The sequence below is a fragment of the Oncorhynchus masou genome, chromosome 14 (assembly GCF_036934945.1).
Source record: "Oncorhynchus masou masou isolate Uvic2021 chromosome 14, UVic_Omas_1.1, whole genome shotgun sequence".
Lineage (NCBI taxonomy): Eukaryota > Metazoa > Chordata > Actinopteri > Salmoniformes > Salmonidae > Oncorhynchus > Oncorhynchus masou.
In genome coordinates this window covers 4,727,638-4,751,717 of record NC_088225.1, presented here as the reverse complement: position 1 = coordinate 4,751,717, position 24,080 = coordinate 4,727,638, and the positions used below count along the sequence as shown (strand labels likewise).

General features: G+C 45.7%; 2 protein-coding genes across 4 annotated transcripts; both read left to right on the top strand.

Moving 5' to 3' along the window:
- The first annotated feature begins 455 nt into the window (after nt 1–455).
- LOC135554003 (probable phosphatase phospho1) lies at nt 456–6,299 on the top strand. 2 transcript variants are annotated; one of them, XM_064985994.1, is made up of 3 exons: nt 456–767; nt 1,202–1,262; nt 2,200–6,299. In XM_064985994.1, the coding sequence occupies exon 3, from the start codon at nt 2,244–2,246 to the stop codon at nt 3,012–3,014; it is 771 nt and encodes a 256-aa protein (XP_064842066.1). In that variant the 5' UTR covers nt 456–767; nt 1,202–1,262; nt 2,200–2,243; the 3' UTR covers nt 3,015–6,299. The 2 variants fall into 2 exon arrangements, with proteins under 2 accessions (XP_064842066.1, XP_064842065.1); XM_064985993.1 differs by having other exon boundaries at nt 457–767; nt 2,059–6,299.
- A 2,540-nt stretch (nt 6,300–8,839) lies between these two features.
- LOC135554001 (116 kDa U5 small nuclear ribonucleoprotein component) lies at nt 8,840–23,319 on the top strand. 2 transcript variants are annotated; one of them, XM_064985989.1, is made up of 26 exons: nt 8,840–8,966; nt 9,517–9,629; nt 9,761–9,923; nt 10,057–10,135; nt 10,245–10,320; nt 10,435–10,500; nt 10,656–10,691; nt 10,776–10,866; nt 11,093–11,175; nt 11,384–11,550; nt 11,807–11,931; nt 12,105–12,168; nt 12,255–12,345; nt 12,819–12,954; nt 13,309–13,436; nt 13,818–14,011; nt 15,155–15,509; nt 15,668–15,750; nt 16,035–16,121; nt 16,504–16,630; nt 17,175–17,262; nt 20,252–20,370; nt 20,749–20,843; nt 21,044–21,197; nt 22,382–22,489; nt 22,611–23,319. In XM_064985989.1, exons 2-26 carry the CDS (start codon nt 9,528–9,530, stop codon nt 22,704–22,706), a joined length of 2,913 nt encoding a protein of 970 aa, XP_064842061.1. In that variant the 5' UTR covers nt 8,840–8,966; nt 9,517–9,527; the 3' UTR covers nt 22,707–23,319. The 2 variants fall into 2 exon arrangements, with proteins under 2 accessions (XP_064842061.1, XP_064842062.1); XM_064985990.1 differs by having other exon boundaries at nt 8,840–8,972.
- Nucleotides 23,320–24,080: the final 761 nt, after the last annotated feature.

The window sequence follows — 24,080 nt, the reverse complement described above, 5'->3', positions numbered from 1 at the left end:
GTGAGTGGGAGAAGGCCGGGTGATAACACAGCACCAGATAAGTCTGGACTCCCATCTGCGTTCAGAAGTAGACACCTCCCAACTGCTAGGCATTATTTGCTCGTGGAGGAGAAGGCTGTGTGTCTGAGGGAGGGGTTGGGGGAGGGTAGCCAGCTGGGTCGAAGTGGCTGAGCATTCAGAGGTGCAAATGTCTTGCTTTCACCTTTTTCTAAACCATTCAGTTTATTTTACCATAAATTTGAACATAGTGTTCTTGGTGTCACCCTTTGGTCAATTAGGGATGTGTGATTTGCGCACACAGCAAAAAGGCTGTAAATGATCTCACATAACAGGCTTATCATGTGTACATACCACCTAAGCAGTTTTGTTATGCATACATTGAGAGAGCACAACAAACAGAATCTCTCCGTGTTCTCCCTGGAGGCTGTGCTGAGTGATATTCAAACCAGAATCAACCAACCTGTCTACTGCTTCTATGGGTTCACTTACACAGGATCTTGGAGGTGGGCGACAAAATGGGCCGGTGTTGCGTCGCCTATGATGTCATAACCGTAGCAAGCTCAGTGGTTTTGACAGCCAATAAAACAAGCTGAAAGCACTCTATTCCCCGACAATCAAACTCGTACATAACCAAGTAATGGTCAAATTCAAGACTGGACAAAGTACAGCATGTCGGTGACCAATTCAAGAACATAGGCGACTTTAGAGATACCGCGAGGGACAAGAGTGCCGTCGGGTATACTGTTTGTGGACATACATTCTTACTGGTACATTTTTGCTATGGTTCCTTCGCTCTGCAAATCAAATTAATTATTTAGTCAACTAACCTTCAGGACGTTTTCCAGTGCGTCAATACAGCGCGTTCACTCGTGGATTAGGAAACATTTGCATGAAGGCTAATTTATCTATTAGATGTTCATCAGTCTACTCCGTTTTTGGAACAAATTGTTATAGCATAAGTAATTGATATTCCTGTGAAATGGCATAATATAATGCGGTACTGTACTATCTATATTCGTTGCATACATTGTATGTAGCCTAATATTGTATAATGATGGTTACATTATTAGCCTACAGTAAATGCTGCAGAGCGCGCTGCATTTTCTGGCGTTGGAGATAATTACAACATTGAACGGTGTCTGTCTCTTGGGGGTTATTTACAGGCGTTTCCTGTATCTGAATTATCCTCCTCACTTTACAGATCCAATGCATTGGTTGATAGTGTTCTGGGAACCATCTGTTGACAGCACGGAACATTGAAGGTCAGTACAGTATGTTCCATTCTTTTCACTTTAACTGACTCCTTGCAGCTTCAAACAGATCAGCGTCGTATGACTTGTAGGCGTCATGACGTTGTTTAAAATGTCTTGATTTAAGATATCAGTTTATTTTGTATGCTGTTGACTCATCATGTGTGTTACTTGCTCTTATTACATTTCCCAATGCAATGTTCCGCAGCTGCACAGGTACAGAACATCGTCGCTAATCACTTATGTGATAATGTGACTTTAGATTATGGCGTTTCAAATTGTAAAAAATCTGTGTTGTAGTTGTACTAGTCCAGGACAGAACGTGACTCGGACACGACCAGTGGTGACTCGGATGAAAATTCTCTTTGTTGCATAATTTAATTAACATACTAGCTACAACAGCAAATGTTAGAGAGCTAAATTATCTAGATATCATTACAATGTAACAGCATGTAGTATATTAAAACAATTATTGGATGGCAGTTTAGTACTGCAAGTGCTGACTCGTGACTATAAAGGACTCGGACTTGGGGACTTACTCGGACTTAATGTGATTTCAGGGGTAGAAATATGTTTGATGTTTTAGTACACATGTTGGGTGGCTACCAAGCAGAAATGCAACACATGCTGATATTGGCACAATTATTATTTCTCATTCCACCTCTAATCTTTCTAATTCAGGTCCATTGAAAAAAAAGTTTCTCTAAATGTTTGTATTTTGTTTGTCTTTTCTTCTTCAATCTGTACTTTTTTTACTCTGCTTCCATCCTCTCCTCCTCCCTGGCCTATTATACACAATTCTTCCCAGAACCCCTACCCTGTGTGTTTTCCAACCTGCCTGGTCGTGAGCGAGAGACCGAAAGGTGCAAAAGAGAGGGATTTTGGTGCCACTCATCTCAGTAAGAGGTTGTGTCAAAGCCAATCATGAACTGCTTTGGATCTCCCCCAGGCGAGGACGTTCCCGCCCCACGTTCCAGACGCTCCGCAAATAACATGGCAGCCAACTCAGCAACACCCCCCTCTGACAGGCGCTTCCTCATCTTCTTCGACTTTGACGAGACCATTGTAAATGAGAGCAGTGATGATGTGGTGGTGCAGGCGGCCCCAGGGCAGAACCTCCCCGCCTGGCTGAAGGACACCTACCGACCGGGCCACTACAACGAGTACATGCAGCGCGTGCTAGCCTACATGGCAGAGAAGGGCGTGACCGAGAGTGCCATCCGCTCCGTCATCGAGAAGATCCCCGCCTCTCCCGGCATGCTGGCCTTGTTCCAGTTCCTCCGCCACCGCCCCCCGCAGGACTTTGAGGTGGTTCTGGTGTCTGATGCCAACACCTTCTTCATCGAGTCCTGGCTCCGCCGTGTTGGGGCCCGCCAGCTCTTCGTCAAGATCTTCACCAACCCTGCCACCTTCGACAAGGATGGCCGGCTTGTGCTGCGCCCCTTCCACTCCCACAGCTGCCTGCGCTGCCCGGAGAACATGTGCAAGCAGGTGATCTTGAGGGACTATGTGATGCGGCGGACGCAGGAGCGTGGGCGACCGTTCCAGAGGGTATTCTATGTGGGCGATGGGGCCAACGACTTCTGCCCATCTCTGATCCTGGGGCCCCGGGACACGGCGTTTGCCCGGCGGGACTACCCCATGCACCGGCTGATCACTGAGATCCACGAGGCCAGGCCAGGGGAGTTCAAGGCTGTCACTGTGCCCTGGGCCAGTGGGGATGATGTGGTGGAGCGACTCAGGAGGCACGCAGAGGAGAAATGATGAAGCTAGGGGGGGGGGGGGGCTGCTCACACACATACATACATACACAAATACTCAGACACTCGCACATACAGCAAATTACATTCCCAGATCAAATACCCACAATACCACCTACTGCCACACAATGAAAATCCACTCTACACTCAAGAATAGAGCATTGCCAATTGAACAGGCGTTTTGATATATTGCCTGCGACAGTGTCACACTTCCGCTCAGTCCATCTGTCTTACTCGGACTCCGCCACAGAGCTAGAGATACTGTAGTCTTTCAGTCCACCTCTTCTCACTCTAGGCTTGAAGTCAATCAGAAACACCAACCCAGGAAGGGCATCAACTCTGTTAGTTATTACAGGGACCTATGCCTTAGTTGATATCCTACCAGTCAGGGCAGTATTGTCAGTCAATCTTTTAGAGGGATTGATCCTCTTATGCTGGATTGAGAGGGAAGAGGAACAAACATCATTGACTGAATAGGGGGTTCTGCAGTGATACATTTAGGACTGATGTATTACCTATATTCCTTTGTTGACTCTGAGCACTTGGTTTATTACAGTTTTCCTCAATTGCTGACGAGCGTCGGTCAATACTGAAGCCACTTTTTCAAAACTCTTCACACAGTCTGCATTACCAACATGCATCTTGGCCAAACAGTTCATCTCACCTCAAACCACTTCATACACGTCTCAAAATAAGCTGGTTCGACCAGAACTCTGGCAGCAGTTCTCACTCAAAACACACTGACCTAAAAAAAACACGAACAGGGAGCATTACATAAATGTACTTCTCTTTGAATGATTTTCCACATAAATCAGTATTTCATTATAGAATAACATCGTGACTTTATTGACTGTACTAAAGTATATGTCACAAGAATGAATCAGAAATGCAGCAATTTCCGTCAATAGCCATTTTTTTCCTATGCCTTTGCATATAGTCATTTACTTGTGAAGAATAAAGTTGAAACAAAAAACAAGTTCCTGAAATTCCAGGGCTGCAATAATTCAAAACATTTATAGTATAATCACTAACTATACAGTACTGTGACGGTTCCACTTCTCCCTCTCTCCTGCATTTGGCCACAAGTTCTCAACATCACATCTTATGTCTTCTCTGGCAAAGCATCTTGGGAAGTATCTTCTGGAATGTCTAATCCAACCCTGCCAGTCTTCAGGAGAAGTGTCTCCACACCCTGCCAGTCCTCATGAGAAGTGTCTCCACACCCTGCCAGTCCTCAGGAGAAGTGTCTCCACACCCTGCCAGTCTTCAGGAGAAGTGTCTCCACACCCTGCATCCAGTAAGGACATCTGGTCATGTGGACGGTGGTCATAAACCTTCCACCTCCACGCAGAGGAAAACTCCTCTATGGGGTTAAGGAAGGGGGAGTGTGGAGGCAGGAATAGTACTGGCATCCTGGGATGTGCAGCAAACCAGTCTGTGAGTGGTGGAATGTCACATTAACCCACACAACGACGTTAGGGGAGTTTCTGGCCCCTCTCTCCTCCGCTGGCACGAGTCGATTATGTAGATTCATCCAGAAAATAAATGAGCCTCTCTATATTGTAGGGGCCAATGAGTGGTTTATGTAACAGCAAACCATCATTGGACAGTGCTGCACACATTGATGTTAGCTCCTCTCTGGCCTGGGACTTCCACGGTTGCGGTCTGTCCAATCACATTTCTTCCCCTGCGGTGTGTTTTTGTCAGATTGAATCCAGCTTCATCCACAAAGATGAATGTATGTGCAGTTTGCCTGGCTTCCATCTCCATTAATCTCAAACACAGTAAATCCACAGTTTTACAGTACTTTACATTATGCATAGCTGTGTATGTACCCTGTTTGGTTATTGAACAGACATCTTACCTGGATATATTGACTCCAGAGTTCTTTCACAGTTTCTCTCAAAGGGTACAGTGTACAACTGCTTCCTCCTTGTTTTATGTTTCTCTAGGACTCTGGCCATTGTCCTTGTGCTGACCGTATTCACATTCCCAAAAGTAATATTGTCTGCCAGCACTCTGTCCCGAATTTCCCACAGTTTTATTGCATTGTTGCCAATCACCATGTCAACAATGGCAATTTCCTGCGCATCTGATTCTGCCGATGCTGTGGACCAATGGATCCTACTGAAAAACACAAAACAAATCAACCCATTAATAAATGTCAGTACATGTAAAAATGTGAACATACTGAATTGTACTGTAATATATAGTTAAATTATTATTGAAGGATGCACATCTCACCTGTTGTTTTGCCAGAAAATTTGTACTATTGATACAACTGTTGAATGCTGCAGATTTGGTTGCACCCTTAAACCGGCTTCTCTCAAAGAGGGACCATGGTTTACAACATGGTCAATAATTGTGGCCCTTACCTCATCAGAGACCACCGCTCTTGGTCTTCCTCTCCTTTGTCCTCCACGCATTCTCCCTCTCTCTGTCACTCTTCTTTCCCCACCAACCTGTCTTCATTGATCCATGTTTCCAAACTAAATCATTCAGAAGCCGTCCTCTTTTTGTCTATTTGGTAACGAGCCTAAAAACAGGACACTTGGGTAGGCTTTCAGCTGAAATTGCAATCAGCTGTGTTTGGAATTATTAAATATTCTACTGAGATTTTCTATGTTTCAATCTGGTTACTGCAGAAATGCACGACATTTGCCATCATTCTGTTTTGAATGTGTTTTTAACAGTTTTGGAAACGCTGCAAATATATAGTTTTGCAGGTGGTGGAGTACGAATGGATGCATTTTGTGTGAAAGCAATGAAAAATGATTCACAGTTTGGTCCACATACACTTCCGTTTCACTGACTGTGTGAAGAGTTTTGACAATGTGACTTCAGTTTTGACCAATGCATGTTAGCAATTGAAAACTGTAACAATCAAACTGGGTCAGTAGGGCAGTAGATCCGGTTAGTTAGTGTCCCGTTCTCTGACTATAGCCCTCTCCAGTCCACCCAATGGCATTGTCGATGCTAAATGAATGGGTGGCTATTCTAGTGTAATTCTTAAATCTTATATTATCAATAACAAATTGTGTTGTTTACTTGTTAACAGTGCTCTTTGTGAAATAGGAAATTGATGGCTGATCAGGGGAAATGTAATGTTTTGGAAAATAAATTGAAATGGAACAGAAAATGTACTGTACCATATGACATAGCTATATAACTTAATATTGTCGTTTTTAAAACATGTATGTATTATTTGTGCATGTCTGTTTTTAATATGTAACACGTACTTGTACCTACATGTTCCACCACCAGCAGGAATATAAAGCCATGAACTAAACTTCTGAGTCTGTGCATTAATTATGTCCTATCCTAACACACTAATTGCACCCCACTATATTTCTATCTACACATACATTCCACTGGAAACTGTTCCTTGACTAAGGCAGCAGCACAATAGGCTTGAACACCATTTAGATGGTGACTTAGAATACTAAATAATAGTCACATACTGATTTAGAATATGTGGACAACTACAAATACCTAGGTGTCTGGTTAGACTGTAAACTCTCCTTCCAGACTCACATCAAACATCTCCAATCCAAAGTTAAATCTAGAATTGGCTTCCTATTTCACAACAAAGCATCCTTCACTCATGCTGCCAAACATACCCTCGTAAAACTTGACCATCCTACCGATCCTCGACTTCGGCGATGTCATTTACAAAATAGCCTCCATTACCCTACTCAATAAATTGGATGCAGTCTATCACAGTGCCATCTGTTTTGTCACCAAAGCCCCATATACTACCCACCACTGCGACCTGTACGCTCTCGTTGGCTGGCCCTCGCTTCATACTTGTCGCCAAACCCACTGGCTCCAGGTCATCTACAAGACCCTGCTAGGTAAAGTCCCCCCTTATCTCAGCTCTCTGGTCACCATAGCAACACCCACCTGTAGCACGCACTCCAGCAGGTATATCTCTCTGGTCACCCCCAAAACCAATTCCTCCTTTGGCCGCCTCTCCTTCCAGTTCTCTGCTGCCAATGACTGGAACGAACTACAAAAATCTCTGAAACTGGAAACACTTATCTCCCTCACTAGCTTTAAGCACCAGCTGTCAGAGCAGCTCACAGATTACTGCACCTGTACATAGCCCATCTATAATTTAGCCCAAACAACTCCCTCTTCCCCTACTGTATTTATTTATTTTGCTCCTTTGCACCCCATTATTTCTATTTCTACTTTGCCTTGTGATGTCACCAGTTTAAATAAATTAATACACCAATAACAAAGCCACCCATGCAAAACCCTGATTAGATGGTCCTGTGTAGATTGCATTTTCAACCAGCAACTATTAGGAAGTAGCCTAACTGTATCCACGTTTCCATGCAACCATTGCATGTGGATTAATTACCTGATGTATGAAAAACGTCACGACCAGGCTAATGGAAACATGAAATTCCGGTAAAATGGTATAAATGCTGACAGATGGTGGGATCTTTCTGTGTCAGCAAAATGAATTATGCGGGAAATGGCGGTGGAATGCCTTTATGTGCAAATATTGTCATAATAACCATCATATTGAAGTAAACTTGGAGTCACGTGATTACATTTTGTGTGGTCCTCCCAATACAACTCAGGAAAGCTTGCAGTTTATTAGGCTACATATCGGGCTCCCGGGTGCCGCAGCAGTCTATGGCACTGCATCTCAGTGCAAGAGGTATCACTACAGACCCTGATTTCAGTCTGAATCACTTAAGTCCCATAGGGCGGCGCACAATTGGCTCAGCGTTGTCCAAGGGTTGGCCGGGGTATGCCGTAATTATAAATATTAATTTGTTCTTAACTTACTTGCCTAGTTAAATAAAATATATATTAAGTTATGATTAACTTAGCATGGTGGTGAACGTGCAAGGTGATGAGCTTGATGCTCCTTTCCAATAAACATCAAGGGTCTTATTCTTGTGACATGATAATCGATGCTGGGATGCCATTTGACAAATACAAATAATATCTATTTTATAATAATAATCTCATAATGTAGGTAGCATACCTGCACTGTATCTGTGAGCTGTTGGCTAGAGTGCATATACCAAAACCACAGTGGACACATTTGCTGTATAACTAAAATGTTTTTGTGACAAAACCATCAGTAGAGTTGAAAATGCGATGGAAACCCATTTAACTTGTATTTTTCATTCGGTACATGTGAATTTACCAGCAAAAGTAATTTTTATGTGCACTGTCATCAGGCACAGCCTTTATCTGCAAAAAGTCAGTTTGATGGAAACATTTCTGATTTAAACATATTTAATGGAAACATTTCTAGTGGGAAAATGCTCATATTGTTTTATGCAGATTTAAAAAAAAATTGCATGAAAATCTGTGTCATTGTTTGGAAACCTAGCTACTGATAAAATATATTTTTACTGATAAAAGGTTGTTTTTTTACAGTGTTAGTTTCAGCTGTTGTTTAGCTGTTGTACAATAGGATCCAAAATATAAGAAAACATACATTTGAGAGCACTGGGTCTTTATAACATAAACCTACAAATCCATCTAACACAGATATTGCCTTTCAGTACACAAATATCGATTCTGGGTCATCTCGCTTGTTGTTCATGTAAAATATGCGCCTGCACAAAAAAATGTCGCCTCGACTCGAGACTTCGGGCGCATGAACATTTTCTTCCAAATATATTAGCAAATAAAATATCTGTGGACTGTAAATGTTATATTATTTTCCTAAAACAAATCGCTATATATATTGTTTTATATATATATATATATATATTTAATGCAGTTGTACTTTTACAATAATATACAATCGGGCAATGTGAAGACAGTCTACATTGTGCGTCACCTACGCTCGACGTGCGTTTGCATTGAGGGGTCCTACATGTGCATGGTTTGGAAAACAGGAGAGAAAAACATTGTGATTAGTTAAAATAATTAGGAAAATAGCGATACAAGTTTGAAACTACCGCTCGTGTTGCACATAAAGGTAACTGTAAGTGTTTTTGTGCTGATATATTTTCCAGAACAAGGTATCTACTTTATTGTAGAAAAGCGAAACATCATCCACCACAACGCAACCTGGACGTTGGTTCGGGATGTCATTCATTCCCTATATAACCGCTATGGCTAACTAGCTAGCGACCCCACCAAAATATAGCTAACTAGCTAAGAGATTATTGTAACTACTAGATATCTGTTTTACAAAGTTGCACATTTTAGGACTTTTTAAAGTGAACCATTGTTTTTGAGGTGTGAGTTTGATGGATTTCTTTTTCATTATTTTCTCAACTTACCCGCCAATGCATGTAGTTTCTAACGTTAGCTAACATTAACGTGTAGTTGTGTACGTATGTACCTGAAACGTTATACATGAACATCTGAACCAATAACACAGCGAACTAATTGCAGAGTTAAAGTAGACAACGTTCATTGGTTTGTAGCAGGTACTCTTTGCGGAAGGATAAATCATGTGGGTGGGTGTGTGTGATGCTATTTTATTGCGAATCCATTGTTTTCCTATTATGTGTCCTACTCAGTCCCTTTCACAATGGAGACGGACCTGTATGACGAGTTTGGGAACTACATTGGGCCAGAACTAGACTCTGACGAGGATGATGATCTGGAGGCAGATGACAGAGATGTGGATGAGGTTTGTTTACTGAAATCAACAGACCGCGTAGATGTTAATGCACATTACCATGCAGTCTAACAAAAAGTAGGTGTGTTTTATAATGTCTGGTCAATTCATGACATGCTTGTGTCCCTCTCTACTTTGTGAAGGCTGATGAGGATGAGGAGGATGAGCCGGCTGATGCTGACGAAGATGTCCCAGGAATGGAGGTAGTTCTGCACGAGGATAAGAAATACTATCCTACAGCAGAGGAAGTGTACGGGCCGGAGGTGGAAACTTTAGTCCAGGAAGAGGACGCACAGCCCCTCACAGGTCAGACACCACACACACACACACACACACACACACACACACACACACACACACACACACTTAAGCACATGGATGCATTAATTCAGATACGATAGTGATAAACTGATTCACATTTTCTCTCTCTCCCCATCAGAACCCATCATCAAGCCTGTAAGGAACAAGCAGTTCACTCTGATGGAACAGGAGCTACCTTCCACTGTTTATGACATGGAGTAAGTCATTGACCGTTCACCAGTTTGACTGTCGTAAACTAGACCTGCGTCTGTCTGTCTATACTCACAAAAGGTCGATCTTTAACCCCACCTCTCCTCCTCTGCGCAGGTTCCTGGCTGACCTAATGGACAGTCCCGAGCTAATCCGTAACGTCACCCTGTGTGGCCACCTGCATCACGGCAAGGTCAAACACTCAGCAATTGACCCGCTTTAGAGCCAGACCTGGCTAGATCATGGATGTTAGTAGCTAGGTTGTTCCCGTTATTGTGATTTTAATGGATTTGTTTCTTGTCTGCAGACATGTTTCGTGGACTGCCTGATTGAACAGACACACCCAGAGATCAGGAAGAGAGACGACATGGATGTGAGTTTACTCTCCAGCTAGACTAAACTGCCCCAAAGTTTCTGCTCTCCTTTCATCCTAATTTGGAGAAATCCTCTAACCAGTTGTAATCTGAAATACTCTGTGTATGCTGTAAGTGAGCCATTAATTCACTACATTTTCCCGTGGTATTTCAGCTCCGTTACACAGATATCCTCTTCACTGAGCAGGAGGTAAGTTGTTATTATATTCAGAACTATGACAAGTCCTCTCCTGTGTAAGTGCATTGTGTTGACTCCTATGTGGTGCCTCCACAGCGAGGGGTTGGTATCAAGAGCACCCCCGTCACAATGGTTCTTCCAGACTCCAGAGGCAAATCCTTCCTCTTCAACATCATGGACACACCAGGTATGCAAATCAAAATCAAATCCAATGTTATTGGTCACGTACACATTTTCAGCAGATGTTATTGCGGGTGTAGAGAAATGCTTGTGTTCCTAGGAAACGTAGGGGAGATTAAAAGAGTAATCAAGGGCGGTTGATTGATATAATTTCCCGCCTCGCGGCGTGTGATGTTAGGTCGGCTGCTTTAGAAAGGCAGAGCGGGACCTCATACCCTTTATCGTCCTTGCAGGCCACGTCAACTTTTCGGATGAGGTGACCTCAGGCATCCGACTCTCCGACGGCATCGTGCTTTTCATCGACGCAGCAGAAGGAGTGAGTCCTCTTATTTATTTTTTATTTTTTAAATCCCCATTCGCCGCAGTGCATTTCTCTATCTTGTGTCGTCACACTTCTCTTATCAGACTTTGCTTCTGTTTAGCCTCAAGACGCAGCCTTTTGTGTTTCCACCTTTGAGGCCTGGCCCCAAAAAGTCAAATGTACCATTCCTAACCCAGGCCTCTGCTCCCCTGTGTGTCTTTAGGTGATGTTGAACACCGAGCGTCTGATCAAGCACGCAGTCCAGGAGCGTCTGGCCATCACCATCTGCATCAACAAGGTGGACCGCCTCATCGTGGAGCTCAAGCTGCCCCCTACAGACGCCTACTACAAACTACGCCACATAGTGGACGAGGTCAACGCCATGCTCAGGTACTGACGTGGGGAGGGCCTGGTAACCATGGCTATGGGGCTGACACTGAGGGGTGTGGAGGAAAGGAAATATCGACTGATTTCAGATGAGAGTACGACGAGTAGCAAGCAGAGCACAGAGCATTTGTAAAGAAGATTCCATTGCAGAGTGAAACCATGAATGTGAAAACAAAACTACTAGCATTGAGATTAGCCTGTTGTGGTACAGTGTTCCAGTGTGTGTCATTGACTGGCTCCACTCTCCCCTTTCCCTCAGCACCTACTCTACAGACGAGAACCTGGTGGTGTCTCCTCTCTTGGGGAACGTGTGTTTCGCCAGCTCTCAGTACTGCGTTTGCTTCACCCTGGGCTCCTTCGCCAAGATCTACTCTGACACCTACGGTGAGACCCCCCCCCCCCTAGTTCCACACAGAGTTCCACACTTTCACTTTCTCCCACACCTCTTGCTATGTGTAACTGTAAACACATTTCTGACATGACTAGACCTGGTAGGTTCTCATTTTAACCCTACGAATAACTGTTAAAAATTACACCTTCTCTCTCTGGTGTTGCAGGTGACATCAACTACACAGAGTTTGCCAAGAGGCTGTGGGGAGACATTTACTTCAACCCCAAAACGTAAGTGGTTTTCATTCAGGGTCATTTAGACTTTTTGTCTGGTCTGTAGTGCACTACGATAACCCTGTTTTGCCTTCTCTTCTCAGGCGCAAGTTCACTAAGAAAGCCCCCACCAGTAACTCCCAGCGTAGCTTTGTGGAGTTTGTGCTAGAGCCTCTGTACAAGATCCTATCCCAGGTAAGACCCCTCAAACGCAATCATCTCCTAGAAAACATATCTTATACGCTACAAAGCACAGATGAGTACTTTGGTGTAGACATGTCTGTTCCCTGAAAAACACACTATTCCCATGAGTCCAAAAAAGAAAAGGTGATTGCATCTCCCATAAAAGACCAGCTGTTTTTTTTTTCTTCAGTTCCCGGTGCTCTTATTTAAAAGCTGACGCATTGCGACCCTGATCGGTCTTTGTCCCAGAAAGGTAGCTTTGAGAAAGACGCCGAGCGAAACACGTCAGCTTATGAAATCAATCGGAGCGCCATGAATTGAATAGTGTCGTTGCGGCCTTTCGTGGGAGATGCCATCACATTTTCTTGTTTGGACTGCATGACTTGACCCAGGTGACCTCCCCATTCCATAGAAGCCTTTTAAGTAGTGCTAGCACATCTAGAAATGACCCTTTCCCTCTTCTCTCTCCCTCTTCTCGCTCCCAGGTGGTGGGTGACTGTGACACGTCTCTGCCTCGGGTGCTGGATGAGCTGGGCATCCACCTGGTCAAAGAGGAGCTGAAGCTCAACATCAGACCTCTCCTCAGGCTGGTCTGTAAGCGCTTCTTTGGAGAGTTCACCGGTACGCACGCCATCCGCCGCCCCCCCTTTTCCTCTAAACCTCCACTGCCTCCTCATATACCGCTCAGTAACTGTATCTCGTGTTTAATCTTATTCACAGAGGTCATTTACTGTTGAGCCATGTTTACCTTCTGCCTTTTAGAGAGGCTTAATTCTGTTGTTCGCGTTCTCGTTATCGGCTCTTACTGTACGTTTGCGTACAGGATGACTCGCTGTACGTGGTTACCGCGCTAGCCAGTGTATCTGCCTAGAGCCTGGGACAATCAGTGGTATAATTGCACACAATGTTATGTTTCTGGTGAATGTGACAAACACGTTCATGTGAAGCCGAGCATGACCTCCCTCCCTCCTGCAGGCTTTGTGGACATGTGCGTGCAGCACATCCCCTCACCACAGGGGGGCGCCAAGAACAAGATAGAGCACAGCTACACTGGAGGACTGGACTCAGACCTGGGGGAGGCCATGGCAGAATGCGACCCTGATGTGAGTGTGACGGAGTGGGGAGAAACACAGGGGCTGTGGGTGAGAAGAGGCTCAAGCGAGACAGATGGTAGTTGTTTTCTAATAGGTGGAATCTGTTTTCAGTGTTAATCAATAGCCTCATTGCAACTGGAATCGCAATTAAGCAAGCAAGCGGGCGATTGGAATTGCCGGGGAGGGAAGAAATAGATCGATCACAAACATTCCAAATGCCCTTCAGAGATCCTCTAGCCAATAATGAAGGGAGAGGCTTGAGATGTAACAAAAAGTTGCCCTGTTAGACAAGGTTAACTAAGCTTATCTATTTCCTTTTACCCTCTTTCCTCTCCCTTTATCCCTTCTTTGTTGCTTGTTCGCTTTCCCCTCTTCTCTCCTCCCATCCAGGGTCCTCTGATGTGCCACACCACTAAGATGTACAGTACTGAGGACGGGGTGCAGTTCCACGCGTTCGGCCGGGTGCTGAGCGGTACCATCCAGGCGGGCCAGCCAGTCAAGGTGCTGGGCGAGAACTACACTCTGGAGGACGAGGAGGACTCGCAGGTCTGCACGGTGGGACGTCTCTGGATCAACGTCGCCAGGTAGTGAGAGTCATTGTTAATGTGCCACCTCGCGGACACGTCACTTGGCCTGCGTTCCAAATGGCACTCTATTCCGTACATGGTGTACTAATTTGGAACAGAGCTTAATGGGCCCTGGTCAAAGTAACAAGCTGACCAGACCGGAAACGTCGCATGCGCGAGCGTTGCAAAATAACTGTAGAAATCCGTGGTATTCAATTATTGCACCCACACTGCTTGCGCGCGCCGTCGAGTGTCTGTGTTGCCAAGGGCTAAAATAGAAGTCATTCCTATTTCTGACGCAGATCGCGATGCAAGTCGTGCCTCTCCCATTTCCTCATTGGTTTATAAGAAGCAGGTACCCATGTGCCATCTCCTCATTGGTTATACTCACTTGGGTGATTGAAAGACGAACAGTTTTGCCGGTCGTTGTGGTAGTACTAAAAAAGTTTAGATGCCATCGCCAAATAAGTTCTAAGATGAAAAAGCCTGGAAGGAGGTGAGATGACAAGAAACGATTCGGTTGACATGTGGATTAATTGTCGGAGTAGAGGACCTTTACCTGCATTTCAGGTAAAATAACAACTCTATGTTTATATCCCAGGACAGATTAGCTAGCAACCGCAAGCTAGCTAAATAGGACAAATTAGCTAGCATGTGCAAGCTAGCTAGCTGAATTGCCATACATGTTTAATCCTTTTCGACCTGTCCCCAAATTAATGTCATTGGTTCAGAGATTGTTTTGATATTTTAACCTGCGTGTCGTGATCGCGTTTGGTGTAGGGGGACAAAATAAATGTATGCCCGATGGCGCATGCGCGCAGCCAGTTTGGGTTCCATGTAACATGCTATTTCGGGAGTAGGGCGCCATTTGGGGCCAAGCATGAGTGTTCATTATAGCAAGTTGTCAGGTATGTATTCATTAGTCTAACCCATCTTTGTGTTTCTTCCCCAGTCTCTGGTCCTCAGTGTTATTATAGTAATTTGTCCTATTTTACATGTACAAGTGTGTATTATACACATGTGAATTGGAGACTGTTTTTTTTGCCTATCCCAACTCCCCCTGAGATGTCATTATATGTGATCTCTGTGTTCAGTATGAGATGTTGTCTGTCATTTACCCCAGTTGTTGAGGCTCAAACCCCTTCACGTTCTAAACCACAGGTACCAGATAGAGGTGAACCGTGTGCCTGCTGGCAACTGGGTTCTCATTGAGGGCTGTGACCAGCCCATCGTCAAGACAGCCACCATCACCGAGCCCAGAGGGAACGAGGAGGCCCAGATCTTCCGGCCGCTCAAGTTCAACACGGCGTCTGTCATCAAGATCGCTGTGGAGCCAGTCAACCCGTCAGAGCTGCCCAAGATGTTGGACGGACTGCGGAAGGTCAATAAGAGCTACCCCTCCCTCACCACCAAGGTGGAGGAGTCAGGGGAACATGTGATCCTGGGTACCGGGGAACTCTACCTGGACTGTGTCATGCACGACCTGCGGAAGATGTACTCTGAGATCGACATCAAGGTCAGTTCTCTCACATGTCTCTTTACCCACCTGGAACAACAAACTACTCTTCCTGTATCGGAATTGTAACGTCTTAAACAAAATACCCTTCATGTCTAGTGTTATTCCTTGATTGGTTTTCCAGTACTGAATGTCTCCCTCTCTCCTCTTTCTCCCAGGTGGCTGACCCCGTGGTGACCTTCTGTGAGACGGTAGTGGAGACGTCGTCTCTCAAGTGCTTTGCCGAGACGCCGAACAAGAAGTAAGCATCCACCATCATCTCCCATTGGTTCACCAGTGACCTAGCTTACAGTACACTAATCGACTAGTGTAGACTGTGAGCATCCCAAATGGCACCCTGTTTCCTTCTGTGGTGCACTACTTTTGACTCTGGTTGGAAGTAGTGCACTATATAGGGAATAGGGTGTCCTATGGGGACGCATTCTGTTTCATGTTGAGGTTAGTGTGACGTGTCCAAACCAGCTGGATGGGTGACTTGAGTGTTGTTTGCCCGTGTGATTGACGGCTGTGCGTTTTGATTGACAGGAATAAGATCACCATGATTGCCGAGCCTCTGGAAAAGGGCCTGGCTGAGGACATAGAGAACGAGGTGGTGCAGATCACATGGAACAGGTACTGGACACACACACACAACTGCACACCGCCTATTCATAAAAATAATTCACCTGCTGTATCCTCCTAACTGTCCACGTGTCAGTGTCTCAACCCAAACAGACACCTGTCTTGACAATACCTTGAGGCCTATCCTCCTATCCGCAGCTGTAGCCCAGTGTGTGTGTGTGTGTTGTGGAAGTGGGCAGTGTCCGGCCAGCTGTATGCTGCTCATCTGTGAACCCATCTGGGCCTGGCACTGCCCACGTGAGTCACGGTGCCAAGGCAGTGACACACTAACTTGACATCCGATTAAACAAACTCTGTCCCCTCTGTTCCCCCCCCCCCCCCCCCCCCCACACACACACACTAATCCATCCTGTTGTTTAATCCTTGGTTCCAGGAAGAAGCTGGGAGAGTTTTTCCAGACCAAGTATGACTGGGATCTGCTGGCTGCCAGGTCTATCTGGGCCTTTGGGCCCGACACCACCGGGCCTAACATCCTGGTAGATGACACCCTGCCTTCTGAGGTGAGACCAGGGCTCTGGGGTTGGGCGTGGGTAAGGCTGGACTAGTGGTGGTGTTGTGTGGAGGGCTGGTGGTCTTGGGGTCATCCTGGGCTGAGGTGGGTTGGGCAGGCTTGGGCTCTGGTGTCAGCCTGCCTGTCTCTAGGCCAAACTGTAAACGGATGGAGTGCGTGTTGGAGTGATTCAGAATGACTGCTCTCTAGCAGACGTGTGAAAATGTATCGATGGATGTGTCAGTGTGTTTGGTCCTCTGACACCGGTGTGATCGTGATGACATTGACCCATTGAGTGGCACGGACAGCGGTGCCCGGTTATCGGGCGCAACCACCTCTGTCTTTTTTTGTTGTTGTGTTTTGCCACCTGGAAGTCAAGGAAATATTATGATCAATGAGAACACTCAATCTCTCCATAGTGATCTTTGATTATGACACTGAATCGCACTGTAAGGTGTAATGAAGGCAATTATGTGTCCACTTGTATTCAGCCATGAGCAGCTTTGCATGAGGGATATGTCTCCAGATAGTTGACGGTGTGTTGTTGTGTGCAGGTGGACAAGGCTCTGCTGGGCTCGGTTAAGGACAGCATCGTCCAGGGCTTCCAATGGGGCACCAGGGAGGGGCCTCTGTGTGACGAACGTAAGTGTCTTACCACTCTTTATCACTCACTCGTAATCACCTAACAGCTAAACTCAGCAAAAAAAAGAAACGGCCCTTTTTTCAGGACCCTGTTCTTCAAAGATAATTTGTAAAAATTCAAATAATATCACTGATCTTCATTTGTGAAGGGTTTAAACACTGTTTCCCGTGCTTGATCAATGAACCATAAACAATTAATGAACATGCACCTGTGGAACGGTCGTTAAGACACTAACAGCTTACAGACGGTAGGCAATTAAGGTCACAGTTATGAAAACTTAGGACACAAAAGAGGCTTTTCTACTGACTCTGAAAAACACCAAAAGAAAGATGCCCAGGGTCCCTGCTCATCTGTGTGAACGTGCCTTAGGCATGCTGCAAGGAGGCATGAGGACTGCAGATGTGGCTAGGACAATAAATTGCGATGTCTGTACTGTGAGATGCCTAAGACAGCGCTACAGGGAGACAGAACGGACAGCTGATCGTCCTCGCAGTGGCACACCACGTGTAACAACATCTGCACAGGATCGGTACATCCGAACATCACACCTGCGGGACAGGTACAGGATGGCAACAACAACTGTCCGAGTTACACCAGGAACGCACAATCCCTCCATCAGTGCTCAGACAGTCCGCAATAGGCTGAGAGAGGCTGGACAGAGGGCTTATAGGCCTGTTGTAAGGCAGGTCCTCACCAGACATCACCGGCAACAACATCGCCTATGGGCGCAAACCCACCGTCGCTGGACCAGTCAGTACTGGCAAAAAGTGCTCTTCACTGACGAGTCGCGGTTTTGTCTCACCAGGGGTGATGGTCAGATTTGCGTTTATCGTTGAAGGAATGAGCGTTACACCGAGGCCTGTACTCTGGAGCAGGATCGATTTGGAGGTGGAGGGTCCGTCATGGTCTGGGGCGGAGTGTCACAGCATCATCGGACTGAGCTTGTTGTCATTGCAGGCAATCTCAAAGCTGTGCGTTACAGGGAAGACATCCTCCTCCCTCATGTGGTACCCTTCCTGCAGGCTCATCCTGACATGTCCAGCATGACAATGCCACCACGCACAGAACGAGCAATATGGCTGATTTCCTGCAGGAATGTCAGTGTTCTGCCATGGCCAGTGAAGAGCCCGGATCTCAATCCCGTTGAGCACGTCTGAGACCTTTTCGATCGGAGGGTGGGGGCTAGGGCCATTCCCCCTAGAAATGTTCGGGAACTTGCAGGTGCTTTGGTGGAAGAATAGGGTAACATCTGGCAAATCTGGTGCAGTCCATGAGGAGGAGATGCACTGCAGTACTTAATGCAGCTATTGGCCACACCAGATACTGACTGTTAATTTTGATTTTGAACCCCCCCCCCCCCCCTTGTTCAGGGACACATTATTCAATATATGTTAGTCACATGTCTGTAGAACTTGTTCAGTTTGTCTTATGTTCATACTAGTGGTCGACGGATTAATCGGAATGGCCGATTTTAATTAGGGCCGATTTCAAGTTTTCGTAATTGTTCATCGGCATTTTTGGACACCGATTATGGCCGATTACATTGCACTCCACGAGGAGACTGCGTGGCAGGCTGACTACCTGTTATGCGAGTGCAGCAAGGAGCCAAGGTAAGGTGCTAGCTAGCATTAAACTTATCTTGTAAAAAAACAATCAATTTTAACATAATCACTAGTTAACAACACATGGTTGATGATATTACTAGTTTATCTAGCCTGTCCTGTTAATTTATCATTGAATTACAGCCTACTTCGCCAAACGGGTGATTTGAAAAGCGCATTCGCGAAAAAAGCACTGTCGTTGCACCAATGTGTACCTAACCATAAACATCAATGCCTTTCTTAAAATCAATACACAAGTATATATTTTTAAACCGGCATATTTAGTAAATATTGCCTGCTAACATGAATTTCTTTTAACTAGGGAAATTGTGCCAATTCTATTGCGTTCTGTGCAAGTAGAGTCGGGGTATATGCAGCAGTTTGGCCGCCTGGCTCGTTGTGAACTGCGTGAAGACCATTTCTTCCTAACAAAGACTGTAATTCATTTGCCAGAATTGTACATAATTATGACATAACATTGAAGGTTGTGCAATGTAACAGCAATATTTAGACTTATGGATGCCACCCGTTAGATAAAATACGGAACGGTTCCGTATTTCACTGAAAGAATAAACGTTTTGTTTTCGAAATGATGGTTTCCTGATTTGACCATATTAATGACCTAAGGCTCATATTTCTGTGTATTATTATGTTATAATTAAGTCTATGATTTGATAGAGCAGTCTGACTGAGCAGTGGTAGGCAGCAGCAGGCTCATAAGGATTCATTCAATAAGCACTTTCTGACATTTGCCAGCTGCTCTTCGCTCTGCTTCAAGCATTGCGCTGTTTATGACTTCAAGCCTATCAACTCCCGAAATTAGGCTGGCAATACTAAAGTACCTATTAGAACATCCAATAGTTAAAGGTATATGAAATACAAATGGTATAGAAAGAAATAGTCCTATAATAACTACAACCTAAAACTTCTTACCTGGGAATATTGAAGACTCATGTTAAAAGGAACCACCAGCTTTCATATGTTCTCATGTTCTGAGCAAGGAACTTAAACGTTAGCTTTTTTACATGGCACATATTGCACTTTTACTTTCTTCTCCAACACTTTGTTTTTGCATTATTTAAACCAGATTGAACATGTTTCATTATTTATTTGAGACTAAATTCATTTTATTGATGTATTATATTAAGTTAAAAGAAGTGTTCATTCAGTATTGTTGTAATTGTCATTATTACAAATATATATATATATAAAAATCCGCTGATTAATCTGTATCGGCTTTTTTTGGTCCTCCAATAATCGGTATCGGCGTTGAAAAATCATTATCTGTCGACCTCTAGTTCATACAAATATTTTCACATAGAAAATAAACGCAGTTGACAGTGAGAGGACGTTTCTTTTTTGCTGAGTTTATATATCCCCTCCCTAGCTATCAGAAACGTGAAGTTTAAGATCCTGGATGCGGTCATAGCGCAGGAGCCTCTACACAGAGGAGGAGGACAGGTCATCCCCACAGCCAGGAGAGTGGTGTACTCTGCCTTCCTCATGGTGAGATCATCCCCCCCCCTCTCTCTCTCCCTCCCTCACCTGCTCCTTTCTTCCATATTTCAGTAACTCTCGCTCCCTTTTTGTTTCCTATCCTTTTTCTCCTGAGTCTTTCTCCTGAGTTTCATTGCCTTGATTGAAGTGCTGATTTCTTCACCTTCTCTTTTTTTTGTGATAGCTTCCCTCTTTCAAGGGTTTTCTCCTTTTTTTGTTGGTTCCTTGCATCCCTCGATCATTGCCCACCTCTCAACTTCTCTTCTCTCTGACTTTCTCCGCTGTTCTTTCCTCCCCTTTCCTCTATCTTCTCTGGCTCTCCCTCCTGCCGTCCTCTGGTTGTCCTTATGGGTGTCCCAATTACTGTCCTTCTCCTGTCCCTCCCAGGCCACCCCCAGGTTGATGGAGCCCTATTACTTTGTCGAGGTCCAGGCCCCAGCTGACTGTGTGTCTGCTGTGTACACAGTACTGGCCAGACGGAGGTGAGCCCCGCAAACCACTAAATAACGATGTCTCCTCTGTACCATCCCAATTACCCCACCCATAACTTCTTGACTGGCGTTTTTAAACCTTCACCTGGAAAGTTGAACGTGGAAATATTGTGCTGATTGCTCAGATGTGGTGTTTTTTGTTATTTTCTTTGTTACAATTCTATCTGCTGTGTTTTTGTGTTGTGGCACAGAGGTCATGTGACCCAGGACGCCCCCATCCCCGGGTCTCCCCTCTACACAATCAAGGCCTTCATCCCGGCCATCGACTCGTTTGGCTTCGAGACTGACCTGAGAACACACACACAGGGACAGGCCTTCTCCCTGTCTGTCTTCCACCACTGGCAGGTAGGATCACACGTGTGCACACACACACACACACATGCCCTTTCTTTATGCCCACCAGCTGTGTTAACATACACTTGCACACACGCTCGGACACAATGATGCCAGAGTCAAGAACCTCGCGCTCATGCCAGCCACTCTGAGTAAATTGGTTTGGATGCTGACTAGAAGGGTGTTGCGTCAGCAGCTATTGTGTACACTACAGTTGTCTCTCCCTCTCCCCCCGTGTCGCGTGTCTCTCCCTCTCCTCTTTGGCTGTGTCAGGCAAAATGAATTTGCTCCCTTCGCCCTCGTTTTCCCCAGCCTGCTTCTCTCCTCTAGTCTTCCCTCTTCTGTAAACTGAAACGCAGGCTGTTCCTCCTCAGTAGCGTGATCATCGCCCCCTCCCAGGGTGTGGAGAAACAGTGTGGTGTGATGGCGTTTAACGGCCCTCTGCTCCATCTGTTCATTGGGCAGCAGACGCTCCATTGATTTTCCTCCCGTTCAATCTTTTCCCCCGCAGGCCTGGGGTTTTGTTACAGCACAGTCCTCGGATTTGTCCCAGATGCCACCCTACTCCCTATTTCGGCTAGTGCACCAATTGACCATTGACCGGGGCCCATAGGGCTAAATAGTGAATATGGTGCCATTTGGGATTGGAACGCAGCCCCACACAGAGGAGGGGGAGTGAGGGATTGCAGAGTTGGCGAAACAGCCCCTTGCCTGATTTGGGGCCGAGATTCACCCCTTCCTCTCCCTCCAACAGACATGTAACATTTACACATGAGAACGGGATTGAGGTGTCGGTGAAGATGATAGGTTTAAATAATCATTTTAAAACACCATTCGGGACTAGATGTGCTAACGTCGCAGCGATGAAGAGCGCGAGACGGAGTGACGTGACAAGGCGCTGCCGTGTTAGTTTTGGCTGGCTGAAGGTGACAGTAAATCCCCCCGACTCAGTGACATAGAGAACGCTGGCTAACTAGTAGAGAATGAATCGCGTATTTGAGTGGCGAAATGTTTTAAGGACCATGTTGGTGACTCTTATTATAGGAGGCCTCTGCTCAGGTTTCAGCTTCCGTATGTCTAGTTGTCTGTGTATCCTAATGTGACGCAGTAGACTAGACGCGGAATTTATCAAACTGAAATTGTCCTTTTCTTTTGAACCCTCGCCTGACCCCTGTTTCCTCTCTCTTCTCCCCCAGATTGTCCCCGGTGACCCCCTGGACAAGAGTATTGTGATCAGGCCGCTGGAGCCCCAGCCTGCCCCTCACCTGGCCAGAGAGTTCATGATCAAGACCCGCCGGCGCAAGGTACGTATACTGCCCACCCCCCTTCACCATGTCTGAGGGAAGGTGTGCCTTTGTACTGTTGCCTATTGACCCGGCACATCACGACCATGTGACTGACTTGACTCCCTGGTTTCCATGCCAGGGTCTGAGTGAGGATGTGAGCATCAGCAAGTTCTTCGACGACCCTATGTTGTTGGAGCTGGCCAAGCAGGACGTGGTGCTCAACTACCCCATGTGAGGTGTCAGGAGACGGGGAGACAACGACCGGGGTGCTCCCCTCCTCCGCCAGCACCACAAGCAACATCCCCACACCACATCGTATGGGACTCAAAACCCCACTCAGGTGGGTTGGACATTGTCACAGAGGGAAGCAGGGTCTGCCGGTTTTGTTTCCTGCCTTCTTATTGGCGATTTCTGTGGACTTTGTTAACCAGGTGAGGTCACTTACCCTCATCATTAAGTTAATCAATGAAGCACTGATATGGAACAGACCCTGCAATCTCCTGTTAAGACTTCCCCCCCCCCCCCCGATCTCCTTCTAAGAGGGACTTTTCATTATGATATAACGGCATCTACGTTTGTAGGGTTGGCGTGATGTGGGTTAGCAACGTCTCTGACACCTCTCGTCATCAGCGCAATGAGTAATACTGCTGACGTGTTTCCTCTCATCAATGTCTTGTGCTTAATTTACATTTTACATCATTTTTTTACATAAATTCCCAAATATTTTGTAGATGTAAGATGACTTGAAAGCAGGCTTGTGTGTTTGATGGTTTTTTCCATTTTGAAATTGGATGTCTTGCGTCTGGTGTTGGCCTGTTTTGAGTCAAATAAAAAATATGCCTGTGAAATGAGTTTTATTTGGATCCATAACCAACTGAGGTAACTTCATTTTCTTCACTTCCTTCCAGGTGTTTAGTTTGGTTCACATTCAGGGTCCTTTTCTGAAGTTACTGTATCTACCTTGTGACCTTGGCGTGTTGCACTGTATGTATATGGGCGGTGGTGTTCAGCAGAAGTGGGTGTGTACAGTGCGGAGCGCCATATTGAAGCACAGGCGTCCGTGTGAATGATTGGCATGTCTGTTTGGGGTGCTGTGTGAATGATTGGCATGTCTGTTTGGGGTGCTGTGTGAATGATTGGCATATCTGTTTGGGGTGCTGTGTGAATGATTGGCATGTCTGTTTGGGGTGCTGTGTGAATGATTGGCATGTCTGTTTGGGGTGCTGTGTGGGCCATGACTGATGGACATGCCTCTGGATGGGGATAGGCAGGCACGGAAGATGGATGTCGGGACCAGGGTCACATGCACCACAAGTGTGCTGCCTTGTGCTGGAGCAGAAAGTTTCCTCAACTGTGTTGGAGGTGAAGGTCCAAGGCCCCTCCCGGTAAGGACCTTCTCCAGTGGGTTTTGAGAAGGAATCGAGCACAGGTTGAGAAAGGTAGCATGACGGGAGAAAGAAGGTAAAACATGGTTGAGAAAGGTAGCATGACGGGAGAAAGGAGGTAAAACATATGGACAGACTGATGGTTTTATTGCTGACTGCGCCTCTTGGTGCCCTGATGATAAATGTTAAAGTACAGTCGTATGAAAAAAAGTTTGGGCACCCCT

Bases quoted from the DNA above. Each gene is read 5' to 3' on its own strand.
- LOC135554003 (XM_064985993.1), top strand. From the start codon at position 2,175: ATGAACTGCTTTGGATCTCCCCCAGGCGAGGACGTTCCCGCCCCACGT.
- LOC135554001 (XM_064985989.1), top strand. From the start codon at position 9,528: ATGGAGACGGACCTGTATGACGAGTTTGGGAACTACATTGGGCCAGAA. The intron at 9,630-9,760 runs GTTTGTTTACTG...TACTTTGTGAAG, and splicing joins ATGACAGAGATGTGGATGAG to GCTGATGAGGATGAGGAGGA. The intron at 11,176-11,383 runs GTGAGTCCTCTT...GTGTGTCTTTAG, and splicing joins TCATCGACGCAGCAGAAGGA to GTGATGTTGAACACCGAGCG.